A 14,042-nucleotide genomic window follows, 5' to 3' on the forward strand; every position below is an offset into this window, starting at 1 on the left:
CTAGACTACTGCAACACCATTCCCCTGCCATAAACCCTGACACACTAGACTACTGCTACCCTGTTTCCCCTGCCATAAACCCTGACACACTAGACTACTGCAACACCATTCCCCCTGCCATAAACCCTGACACACTAGACTACTGCAACACCGTTCCCCTGCCATAAACCCTGACACACTAGACTACTGCAACACCATTCCCCTGCCATAAACCCTGACACACTAGACTACTGCAACACCATTCCCCTGCCATAAAACCTGACACACTAGACTACTGCAACACCATTCCCCTGCCATAAACCCTGACACACTAGACTACTGCAACCCTGTTTCCCCTGCCATATACCCTGACACACTAGACTACTGCAACCCTGTTTCCCCTGCCATATACCCTGACACACTAGACTACTGCAACACCATTCCCCTGCCATAAACCCTGACACACTAGACTACTGCAACACCGTTCCCCCTGCCATAAACCCTGACACACTAGACTACTGCAACACCGTTCCCCCTGCCATAAACCCTGACACACTAGACTACTGCAACCCTGTTTCCCCTGCCATAAACCCTGACACACTAGACTACTGCAACCCTGTTTCCCCTGCCATATACCCTGACACACTAGACTACTGCAACCCTGTTTCCCCTGCCATAAACCCTGACACACTAGACTACTGCAACACCGTTCCCCTGCCATAAACCCTGACACACTAGACTACTGCAACCCTGTTTCCCCTGCCATAAACCCTGACACACTAGACTACTGCAACCCTGTTTCCCCTGCCATAAACCCTGACACACTAGACTACTGCAACACCATTCCCCCTGCCATAAACCCTGACACACTAGACTACTGCAACACCATTCCCCCTGCCATAAACCCTGACACACTAGACTACTGCTACCCTGTTTCCCCTGCCATAAACCCTGACACACTAGACTACTGCAACCCTGTTCCCCCTGCCATAAACCCTGACACACTAGACTACTGCAACCCTGTTCCCCCTGCCATATACCCTCACATTGTTGCCACAAAAGAGAAGCTGATGTGCAGTTTTGTGGGGAAAAAATGTGCTTTTTTTGTATATTGATTAGTGATTGTCAAGGATGTTTTTAGTTCAGATTATTTGTTTGAAATATGTGATATAAAGGCTAAGAGAGCTTTAAGCTATTAATTGATTGTGGGGTTTGAATAGTGTGAGTAGACAACAGATTTGGTGAGAATCACAAGAGGGCACAAACTCTATTCTAGCTCTTAAAGGGACAGTAGCCTACCTTGGGTGTACAATTTTCAATTACAGCATTATTTATTGTGCAGTTATTCTATTGGTTACAGAATAAATAGCAATCAAATGTTAATAGTAACTACGGATTACAATTATGTCTCATATTTTAACTAAATGCAGTCTATTAGCTTCTAAAATGTAAGTAGGTATATCTAGCTGTCCGCTAATGCATTTTGATTGAATGGCTTGTCCTACACTTTGTTAAAACCCAGAGTGGATGTTGGAAAAGGATATTGGTTCCTTTCTAAATAGTGGAAGTGAACTGGCAAAAGAGTTGATTCCTCATTTAAAGGCAAGGGCAGTATGAATACAAAGTGAACTGAGTTATTTAGCTTTTTCTGTACCCCAGAGTTCACTTTAAAGAGGACTGACTAAATGTGAAAACACCATAAGTCATGCTTTGATGAAGGAATCATACAAGCCTTGCCATGCATTTCATAATGGAGATGGATTTTTATAGAAACTACATATAGTAGACAAATATTTTCTATTGTTTTCCCCTTTCCACAATTTGATGTGAATAGTAAGCACACAAACAAACACTGTTTTGCTAGCACAGACTGGAATATGTTCCGGGATTCATCCAATGTCATTGAGGGGTATACCATCTCAGTCATCTGCTTCATAAATAAGTGCGTCGACGACGTCATTCTCACAGTGACTATACGTACATATCCCAACCAGAAGCTATGGATTACAGGCAACATCTGCATCAAGCTAAAGGCTAGAGATGCCACTTTGAAAGAGCGGGACACTAATCGGGACTCTTATAAGAAATCCCGCTATGCCCTCAGACGAACCATCAAACAAGTAAAGCGTCAATACAGGATTAAGATTGAATCCTACTACACCAGCTCTGGCGCTCGTCGGATGTGGCAGGGCTTGAAAACTACTAGGGACTACAAAGGGAAACCCAGACGCGAGCTGCCCAGTGACGCAAACCTACCAGACGAGCTAAATGCCTTTTATGCTTGCTTCGAAGCAAGCAACACTGAAGCATGCATGAGAGCACCCGCTGTTCTGGATGACTGTGTGATAACGCTCTCGGTAGCCGATGTGAGCAAGACCTTTATACAGGTCAGCATTCACAAAGCAGATTACCAGGACGTGTACTCAAAGCATGCGCGGACCAACTGGCAAGTGTCTTCACTGACATTTTCAACCTCTCCCTGACCCAATCTGTAATACCTACATGTTTCAAGCAGACCACCATAGTCCCTGTGCCCAAGGAAGCGAAGGTAACCTGCCAAAATTATTACCGCCCCGTAGCACTCACGTCGGTAGCAATGAAGTGCTTTAAAAGGCTGGTCATGGCTGACATCAACAGCATCCTCCCAGATACCCTAGACCCACTCCAATTCACATACCGCCCCAACAGATCCACGGATGATGTAATCTCAATCGCACTCCACACTGCCCTTTCCCACCTGGACAAAAGGAACACCTATGTGAGAATGCTGTTCATTGACTACAACTCAGCGTTCAACACCATAGTGCCGATGAGGCTCATCACTAAGCTCAGGACCCTGGGACTAATCACCTTCCTCTGCAACTGGATCCTGGACTTCTGCCCCCAGGTGGTCAGGGTAGGCAACAACATGTCTGCCACGCTGCTCCTCAATGAGGCTCATCACTAAGCTCAGGACCCTGGGACTAATCACCTTCCTCAGCAACTGGATCCTGGACTTCCGCTCCCAGGTGGTCAGGGTAGGCAACAACATGTCTGCCACGCTGCTCCTCAAAAGTGGGGCCCCTCAGGGGTGTGTACTTAGTCCACTCCTGTACTCCTTGTTCACCCACGGCTGCATGGCCAAACACGACTCCAACACCATCATTACGTTTGCTGACGACACAACAGTGGTAGGTCGATGAGACAGCCTATAGGGAGGAACTCAGAGAACTGGCAGTGTGGTGCCAGGACAACAACCTCTCCCTCAATGTGAGCAAGACAAATTAGCTGATTGTGGACTACAGGAAAAGGCGGGTCAAACAGGCCCCCATTAACATTGACTGGGCCGTAGTGGAGCAGGTCGAGATTTTCAAGTTCCTTGGTGTCCATATCACTAACAAACTATCATGGTCCAAACACAGTGTACCCCGCACACTGACTCGGTACTGGTACCCCCTGTATATACAGTAGCCTCGTTATTTTAATTTTATTATGTTTATTTGGTAAATATGTTCTTAGTTCTTGAACTGCGCTGTTGGTTAAGGGCTTGTAAGTAAGCATTTCACGGTAAGGTCTACACTTGTTGTATTCGGCAAATAAAGTGACACAAAGTTTGATTTGATTTTGATTTGATTCACAGGCGTCTCTTACTGATGCCTTTATGACACCGTGTACCATGTAGTGAATAGGACAATTTCCTGATGGGAAAATATTTTTTGGCTAAGCCAAGGTACATGACTCACTGAGGTGTCTGCAGATTTTCAAAATGTTTTAAATGAATGATATTTAAAAATGAACCATGATGATGGCTTTGCGAGCCATTTCTAAAACAGCCCATCAAAAATAGGATAGCCCGTCACCGAGCTCCTCCCTCATACTACCCATCTGAATCACGTCTGGTCGCCTCTGTGCTCAGCAGTATATTTACAGTGCTCTGCCTTTCACTGGAGATCAAACGCCGGAGTACTCACGAACCAAGCAAACAGACATGGCAGAAAACGCCGACTTGGATAACCACCGTATCAAGAGCTTCAAAAACAAGGGACGCGATGTCGAGGTAGGATGCCTCGCATTTGGATAGAGCGGGTTACCAGTGATTCGTGTTGGATTTTTACTTTAGACACCGGCTATCTTCACCGGCCTTGTCTGACAAGCTTGTGATGAAGCCGTGTTAGTTAGTTAGCTAGCTAGCTAGCTTGAAAGCAAAGATTGTAACGTAAGCTAGCAATGTGCTCAGCCGGCTTCGCTAACGACGAACTATTACCTAGCTGATTACCTAAGCAGTTAACTTAGCTACCACCTGTTTTGAAAGCAGAATATAGTTGACAGCCCAACTGGCCAAATCCAAAGACGGTAGTTAGCAGAAGCATGTATTAGCTACATAGACTCTCTAACTACCTGAACCCTGTTCAGAACTGACAGTAGCTCCATATCTTTTTGGTTAGTACCCTTGCCTTGTCCAACAATAATGAGCTAGCTAACTGTGACCAGCTAAAATAGGCATTTTTTGAACGACTGCCTGTGCTGTAAATGATCTTATGGTTAGCTGTTTATATAAGCCAGTTAGCTAGCTCGGTTAATATGTCGATTGAATTATTATGTTAGGACTGCATGCTGACGTTCACTTGAATCGGTTTACTTGCTAGTTCCACCACACACCAACTTTTTATCTGCATAACGTTAGGTCGGTATCTTATGGCCGAGCTGTCAATGTTAAACTATGGCATACTGACTTCACGTATTTATATTGGTTAGCTGTGGTATCTTTGACAATAACGCACACACTCTGTTTTATGTCTTTACAGAGTTATACAAAAGAGTCATCTTTAAGATATCCCCAGTGTATGAAGGCTCCCATTGGAATGAGTTTTCTAAATGGTAGATGAAGATAGTAGTTGATTTGTCTTTGGGAGCCATCTAAAACCATGGGATGTGGACCAGTCCCATAAGTGCTTGTTTTGAAACCGCAAGCTAACGTTACAAACACATGGCTACTATGATGGACAGGCAGACATTGCAAAGTGCGTCACTAGGGCTATTTCTGGCATCCTGGATGTCTAGCTTGGGTTCTCCCAGGTGGTACAACCTGATCTGGGGCCTAGTGGAGGGTCCAGGAGGTAGATTAAGCCCTAAGAAGCACTGATCTGGGACCAGAGTTGCATGTTCCTGCAATGGTTGATTACTGAAACAATTTGGCACACACACTGTAGTATTGGGGTGGGCAGTGGGAAAATCATATATTGGGGTTTGGTTGAGGTTAAAGTTTCCCATAGCCACAGATCTAGGGTGAGTTTGGTTAACCCAAATCCTGACCTTAACCACTAGGATGATCTGACCCTGCTCCAGCAGAAGGGGCAACTTTGACCAATTCCTCCCAGTTAAACTCTCTCTCACTAAACAGCCTTATGGGACATCATGTGAGATGCAGCCAGCATTACTTATCAAATATCTGCTTTGCTATGTAAAGTCTAACATGTTTGGACTTGCTCCGTCAGTGTTGTGGCCTTGGACTTAATTGTTCATCCCAGGTCACTGTATCCAGGGGGAACACTCCCTGTTGACTCAGGACACTGCCCACTGGTCAAGCTATGTTTAGGCTACAGCCTAATATATGTATAAACTAATCATTGTCTTTAATCTGAATCCAGATTAGATGAATCAGATGTGTTAGTGCTTGGCTAGAATAAAAGCCTGCATAGACCCACACTGGCCCTCTGCTGATCTAGTCGGTGCTCACACCGATGCTCTTGACTGGGACACTGTCTGGATGTTAGAGAGAGGAGAAGGTGTCTCACTCAGATTCTCTGCACCTCAGCCTCCCTAGACAGGGGTAAGACCAGACCAAGGCTGTGTATGATGTTACTGACCCACGTGACGTATGGGGCTATTTAGGATGGCAATATGAACTGCAGCGACAGTCACAAGATCTGAGACCAGCTCACAGCAATGAGTGGACTGCGAACACACCGGTTAGGGCTCGGAATTGCCAGGGACCTCATGATAAGATATTATCATGACACTTAGGTGCAGATACGATTCTATTCCGATTCAATGTTTCAAACACATTTCTCACCATATCTCTGCTGCAGAGGGACACGCTCACTAATACTGGTACACAAACACATTGATTAACCTGAACCGTAACCACATCCAGTGGTGTTACTGTTATGCTGTTAGACTATAGTTTACATATTAGTCCCCTCAATTCCTATGTTCTGACCTGAGTCCAGAGAGATGTTGTTATGAATAACTCTCCTTAAAAATGTTTTTATAAATAAAGGATTTTCTTTCTCATATTGCTTCGTTTGTGTTCCAGACTATGAGAAGACATCGAAATGACGTGACAGTGGAACTGAGAAAGGTGAGTGAAGAAGCCTCATTTTAATACTTTTGTTGACGCACGACTTTGTAGCGGTGCTTCTACTGCTCCCTATATTAATGTGTTAGTATTCACCTCTCTGCTTACACAGACCTTTAAACAGGCTGTTTCTTTCTCAACCTGTGTCTTGCCCCAGACAGGCTGTGTATTCCTCTTTGTCCATACAGAATGATCCCCTTCTCTATAGAGGCACTAACCCCAGTCTAACACTCTGTCTCCAACCATGACCTTTCACCTCTCTGGATTTACCTCTGACCCATGTAAACTACCTCTGACCCATGTAAACTGCCTCCTCACCATGACATCATAGGTATCTTTGTTTGACCTACTGCAGTCATATGCTGCAGGTAGAAATTGCTCTTGGGCACAGATCTAGGATCAGTTTATCCTCCCTAGATCCCAACCAAAATTTGGAAAAAAGCTAAACGGACTAAGAGCAATTTAACCCTACTTCCAGTAGGGCTGGGAATTGCCAGGGACCTCACGATACGATATTATCACGATACAATATGTATTTCGATTCTCATGATTACATATGTATTGATTCCATACTGTGATTTTATTGATATTCGATGTTGCGAACATATTGCTCACCATATGTCTGCTGCAGAGGGATGAGAGGGAGCCACGAGTCATGGAAATTAAAGTGCCCCCACCCAAAAAAACATGTTGGTACAGCAAACTAGCACAAAAATAATATTGTGATATCTTCTCATGCATATATGTATGTCAGAAATAATATCCAGATATGAAACTGTATAAATCCCCCCCCCATCACTAACTCCCAGGACCAGGGATCTCATGGGAATCACAGTTTGAATGGAGCCCTTGACCACAACTGACCCCTGAAACTGTTAGCCCAATTCTTATTCACCTCAGTCATTCAGCCACACCCTTCACCTTGATCTGCAGACCTGTGTACTGTATCTGTATACTCTACTGTCAGACTTAGTGATGATCTCTAACAGACTACATCCTAGTGATTAACAGAGATTTAAAAGTATATTCAGATATAATCTATCCTGAGATGCTTGGTGTGCTTGTCTGCTAAAAGGTGCTACATGGTCAATCTGACGCCTGCGTTGGCCTTGCAGCATTTACAGTGATACGGCCTCTGCAGAAGTCAGGCCATTCATACACTACATGACCAAAAGTATGTAGACACCTGCTCTTCGAACATCTCATTCCAAAATCACAGGCATTCGTATGGAGTTTGTCCCCCCTTTGCTGCTATAACAGCCTCTACTCTTCTGGGAAGGCTTTCCACTAGATGTTGGAACATTGCTGCAGGGACAGCCACAAGCATTAGTGAGGTTGAGCACAGATGTTGTGCGATTAGGCCTGGCTCACAGTCGGTGTTCCAATTCATCCCAAAGGTATTCGATGTGATTGAGGTCAGGGCTCTGTGCAGACCAGTCAAGTTCTTCCACACTGATCTCGACAAACCATTTCATGCTGAAACAGGAATGGGCCTTCCCCAAACTGTTGCCACAAAGTTGGAAGCACAGAATCGTCTAGAATGTCATTGTATGCTGTAGCATTAAGATTTCCCTTCACTGGAACTAAGGAGCTTAGCCCTAACCATGGAAAACAGCCGTAGACCATTATTCCTCCTCCACCAAACTTTACAGTTGGCACTATGCATTCAGGCAGGTAACGCTCTCCTGGCATCCGCCAAACCCAAATTCTTCCATCAGACTGACAGATGGTGAAGTGTGATTCATCACTCCAGATAACGTGTTTCCACTGCTCCAGAGTCCAATGGCGGTGATCGTTACACCGCTCCAGCCGATGCTTGGCATTGCACTTGGTGATCTTAGGCTTGTGTGCAGCTGCTCGGCCATGGAAACCCATTTCATGAAGCTTCCGATGAACAGATCTTGTGCTGACGTTGCTTCCAGAGGCAGTTTGGAACTCAGTAGTCAGTGTTACAACAGAGGACAGACAACTTTTACCCGCTTCAGCACTCGGCGGTCCTGTTCTGAGCTTGTGTGGCCTACCACTTAGAGGCTGAGCCATTGTTGCTCCTAGACGTTTCCACTTCACAATAACAGCACTTACAGTTGACCGGGACAGCTCTAGCAGGGCAGAAATTTGACCAACTGACTTGTTGGAAAGGTGGCATCCTATAACACTGCCATGTTGAAAGTCACTGAGCTCTTCAGTAAAGCCATTCTACTACCAATGTTTGTCTATGGAGGTTGCTTGGCTCTGTGCACGATTTCATATACCTGTCAGCAACTAGTGTGGCTGAAGTAGCCCAATCCAATAAGGGGTGTTCACATACTTTTGTATATACAGTACCAGTCAAAAGTTTGGACACCTACTCATTCAAGGGTTTTTCTTTATTTTTACTATTTGTAGAATGGAATAATAGTGAAGACATCATAACTTTGAAATAACACATGGAATCATGTAGTAACTAAAACAAAATATATTTTGTATTTGAGATTCTTCAAAGTAGCCACCCTTTGCCTATGTACTCCAAGATGGCGTAGCAGTAAGTCGTCCTGTCGCGTCGTGTCCCTTGTATATATCGTTTCTTTTTCGTTTTTTACATATTTTTCTTCGCATATCTCTTTAAAAACATTTTGCTAAACCTAAGCTTCCAAATACTCTCCTGCAACCCGCCTCACCCAATGTAGCTATTTTTCCTAAAGTATTTATATTTACTTCGGAACCGGAACCCCTCAACTGAAGCTAGCCAGCTAACCACCAGCTATGCTAGCGGTCTTCAGCTAACCGGTCATCAGCTAACCTTTAGCTCGGAAAGCTCTCGCCAGTTTGAACAATGCGACTCTAACCAGAGCATAACGGACCTATTTATTTTTCATCCCCGGATTCCCACCGCAAACAGAACATTTTTCAGCTGGATCTTCACAACTAGCTATCTAGCTAAACCGCAACCCCGGATGATTACTCCTGGCTAGCGTTTCCACACACTTAGCGTGAAGCTAGCCCGGCCAGCGCACCTGTGCTACCACCGTAGCATACTCCTGGGCTACTATACCCGGGCCCACGACCGGTCTATCGATGTCACCGCATGAAGAGGAATAAACAGACTCCCCCCATCGCAACGTCCCCCAAAGGCTAACTCTCTAGCCCTCGCTATCTCCCTGCTTGCTAATTCGGCCTGCTAGCTTGTCTAGCTCCGGTCCGCTAACTGCTACCTTGTTTAGCCCGGGCCTACGAACTGTTAGCTTGTTAGCACAGGCCTGCTAACCGTCTGAATCGCCGCGTCCCAAACACTCACTGGACCCATATTTACTTTCTATCTCTTTTTGATTTTTAATTTGTTTATACCTTTCCGGAAACCTGCCTCGCCCAATGTGATACGGAATCGCTATTATTTTTTAATTTTTAGAACACACTCAAGAACCTCCAGAAGCTAACTAGCTACAAGCTATTTAGTCATTGTTAGTTTTTTTTCAACCTGGATAACACTCGCCAGTCCAGCTTCCCTGCCCCATCCACCGCTGCCCCCTGGACACTGATCACTTGGCTACATAGCTGATGCACGCTGGACTGTCCATTAATCACGGTACTCCATTCTGCTTGTTTATGTTTTATCTGTCGGCCCCGTTGCCTAGTCGCCTAGTCAACGCCATTCTACCTGCTGTTGTTGTGCTAGCTGATTAGCTGTTGTCTCACCTACTGTTTTAGCTAGCTTTCCCAATTCAACACCTGTGATTACTGTATGCCTCGCTGTATGTCTCTCTCAAATGTCAATATGCCTTGTATACTGTTGTTCAGGTTAGTTATCATTGTTTTAGTTCACAATGGAGCCCCTAGTTCTACTCTTCATACCCCTGATAACTCCTTTGTCCCACCTCCCACACATGCGGTGACCTCACCCATTACAACCAGCATGTCCAGAGATACAACCTCTCTCATCATCACCCAGTGCCTGGGCTTACCTCCGCTGTACCCGCACCCCACCATACCCCTGTCTGCGCATTATGCCCTGAATATATTCTACCATGCCCAGAAACCTGCTTCTCTTATTCTCTGTCCCCAACGCTCTAGGCGACCAGTTCTGATAGCCTTTAGCCGCACCCTCATACTACTCCTTCTCTGTTCCGCGGGTGATGTGGAGGTAAACCCAGGCCCTGCATGTCCCCAGGCACCCTCATTTGTTGACTTCTGTGATTGAAAAAGCCTTGGTTTCATGCATGTCAACAGAAGCCTCCTCCCTAAGTTTGTTTTACTCACTGCTCTAGCACACTCTGCTAACCCTGATGTCCTTGCTGTGTCTGAATCCTGGCTCAGGAAGGCCACCAAAAATTCAGAGATTTCCATACCAAACTATAACATCTTCCGTCAAGATAGAACTGCCAAAGGGGGAGGAGTTGCAGTCTACTGCAGAGAGAGCCTGCAAAGTAATGTCATCCTTTCCAGGTCCATACCCAAACAGTTCGAACTACTAATTTTGAAAATTACTCTCTCCAGAAATAAGTCTCTCACCGTTGCTGCCTGCTACCGACCCCCCTCAGCTCCCAGCTGTGCCCTGGACACCATTTGTGAATTGATCGCCCCCCATCTAGCTTCAGAGTTTGTTCTGTTAGGTGACCTAAACTGGGATATGCTTAACACCCCGCCAGTCCTACAATCTAAGCTAGATGCCCTCAATCTCACACAAATCATCAAGGAACCCACCAGGTACAACCCTAACTCTGTAAACAAGGGCACCCTCATAGACATCATCCTGACCAACTGGCCCTCCAAATACACCTCCGCTGTCTTCAACCAGGATCTCAGCGATCATTGCCTGTATCCGCTACGGAGCCGCAGTCAAACGACCACCCCTCATCACTGTCAAACGCTCCCTAAAACACTTCTGTGAGCAGGCCTTTCTAATCGACCTGGCCCGGGTATCCTGGAAGGACATTGACCTCATCCCGTCAGTTGAGGATGCCTGGTCATTCTTTAAAAGTAACTTCCTCACCATTTTAGATAAGCATGCTCCGTTCAAAAAATGCAGAACTAAGAACAGATACAGCCCTTGGTTCACCCCAGACCTGACTGCCCTCGACCAGCACAAAAACATCCTGTGGCGGACTGCAATAGCATCGAATAGTCCCCGTGATATGCAACTGTTCAGGGAAGTCCGGAACCAATACACGCAGTCAGTCAGGAAAGCTAAGGCCAGCTTCTTCAGGCAGAAGTTTGCATCCTGTAGCTCCAACTCCAAAAAGTTCTGGGACATTGTGAAGTCCATGGAGAACAAGAGCACCTCCTCCCAGCTGCCCACTGCACTGAGGCTAGGTAACACGGTCACCACCGATAAATCCATGATTATCGAAAACTTCAACAAGCATTTCTCAACGGCTGGCCATGCCTTCCTCCTGGCTACTCCAACCTCGGCAAACAGCTCCGCCCCCCCCCGGCAGCTCCTCGCCCAAGCCTCTCCAGGTTCTCCTTTACCCAAATCCAGATAGCAGATGTTCTGAAAGAGCTGCAAAACCTGGACCCGTACAAATCAGCTGGGCTTGACAATCTGGACCCCATATTTCTGAAACTATCCGCCGCCATTGTCGCAACCCCTATTACCAGCCTGTTCAACCTCTCTTTCATATCGTCTGAGATCCCCAAGGATTGGAAAGCTGCCGCAGTCATCCCCCTCTTCAAAGGGGGAGACACCCTGGACCCAAACTGTTACAGACCTATATCCATCCTGCCCTGCCTATCTAAGGTCTTCGAAAGCCAAGTCAACAAACAGGTCACTGACCATCTCGAATCCCACCGTACCTTCTCCGCTGTGCAATCTGGTTTCCGAGCCAGTCACGGGTGCACCTCAGCCACGCTCAAGGTACTAAATGATAGCATAACCGCCATCGATAAAAGACAGTACTGTGCAGCCGTCTTCATCGACCTTGCCAAGGCTTTCGACTCTGTCAATCACCATATTCTTATCGGCAGACTCAGTAGCCTCGGTTTTTCGGATGACTGCCTTGCCTGGTTCACCAATTACTTTGCAGACAGAGTTCAGTGTGTCAAATCGGAGGGCATGCTGTCCGGTCCTCTGGCAGTCTCTATGGGGGTGCCACAGGGTTCAATTCTCGGGCCGACTCTTTTCTCTGTATATATCAATGATGTTGCTCTTGCTGCGGGCGATTCCCTGATCCACCTCTACGCAGACGACACCATTCTATATACTTTCGGCCCGTCATTGGACACTGTGCTATCTAACCTCCAAACAAGCTTCAATGCCATACAACACTCCTTCCGTGGCCTCCAACTGCTCTTAAACGCTAGTAAAACCAAATGCATGCTTTTCAACCGATCGCTGCCTGCACCCGCATGCCCGACTAGCATCACCACCCTGGATGGTTCCGACCTTGAATATGTGGACATCTATAAGTACCTAGGTGTCTGGCTAGACTGCAAACTCTCCTTCCAGACTCATATCAAACATCTCCAATCGAAAATCAAATCAAGAGTCTGCTTTCTATTCCGCAACAAAGCCTCCTTCACTCACGCCGCCAAGCTTACCCTAGTAAAACTGACTATCCTACCGATCCTCGACTTCGGCGATGTCATCTACAAAATGGCTTCCAACACTCTACTCAGCAAACTGGATGCAGTCTATCACAGTGCCATCCGTTTTGTCACTAAAGCACCTTATACCACTGCGACTTGTATGCTCTGGTCGGCTGGCCCTCTCTACATATTCGTCGCCAGACCCACTGGCTCCAGGTCATCTACAAGTCCATGCTAGGTAAAGCTCCGCCTTATCTCAGTTCACTGGTCACGATGGCAACACCCATCCGTAGCACGCGCTCCAGCAGGTGTATCTCACTGATCATCCCTAAACCCAACACCTCATTTGGCCGCCTTTCGTTCCAGTACTCTGCTGCCTGTGACTGGAACGAATTGCAAAAATCGCTGAAGTTGGAGACTTATCTCCCTCACCAACTTCAAACATCAGCTATCTGAGCAGCTAACCGATCGCTGCATCTGTACATAGTCTATTGGTAAATAGCCCACCCATTTTCACCTACCTCATCCCCATACTGTTTTTATTTATTTACTTTTCTGCTCTTTTGCACACCAATATCTCTACCTGTACATGACCATCTGATCATTTATCACTCCAGTGTTAATCTGCAAAATTGTAATTATTCGCCTACCTCCTCATGCCTTTTGCACACATTGTATATAGACTCCCCCTTTGTTTTCTACTGTGTTATTGACTTGTTAATTGTTTATTCCATGTGTATCTCTGTGTTGTCTGCTCACACTGCTATGCTTTATCTTGGCCAGGTCGCAGTTGCAAATGAGAACTTGTTCTCAACTAGCCTACCTGGTTAAATAAAGGTGAAAAAAAATATACCAAAATAAAAACAGCTTTGCACACTCTTGGCATTCTCTCAACCAGCTTCATGAGGAATGCTTTTCCAACAGTCTTGAAGGAGTTCCCACATATGCTGAGCACTTGTTGGCTGCTTTTCCTTCACTCTGCAGTCCAACGTATCCCAAACCATCTCAATTGGGTTGAGGTAGGTTGATTGTGGAGGCCAGGTCATCTGATGCAGCACTCCATCACTCCTTGTTGGTCAAATAGCCCTTACACAGCCTGGAAGTGTTTTGGGTCATTGATCTGTTGAAAAACAAATGATAGTCCCACTAAGCTCAAACCATATGGGATGGTGTATCGCTGCAGAATGCTGTGGTAGCTATGTTGGGTAAGTGTGCCTTGCATTCT

At 46.0% G+C, this 14,042-nt stretch overlaps 1 protein-coding gene across 1 annotated transcript in view; it reads left to right on the forward strand.

The window, feature by feature from the left end:
* Positions 1-3,810: 3,810 nt before the first annotated feature.
* The window catches only part of LOC112242008 (importin subunit alpha-4), a 31,698-nt gene continuing 21,466 nt past the window's right edge, over positions 3,811-14,042 (forward strand). Inside the window, exons 1-2 of the mRNA XM_024410006.2 lie at positions 3,811-4,015; positions 6,275-6,319. Coding sequence (XP_024265774.1) covers positions 3,947-4,015; positions 6,275-6,319 — 114 coding nt within the window. The 5' untranslated portion in view covers positions 3,811-3,946. The remainder of the gene's footprint in view (positions 4,016-6,274; positions 6,320-14,042) is intronic.

Source organism: Oncorhynchus tshawytscha, linkage group LG03, assembly GCF_018296145.1.
Source record: "Oncorhynchus tshawytscha isolate Ot180627B linkage group LG03, Otsh_v2.0, whole genome shotgun sequence".
Classification (NCBI taxonomy): domain Eukaryota; kingdom Metazoa; phylum Chordata; class Actinopteri; order Salmoniformes; family Salmonidae; genus Oncorhynchus; species Oncorhynchus tshawytscha.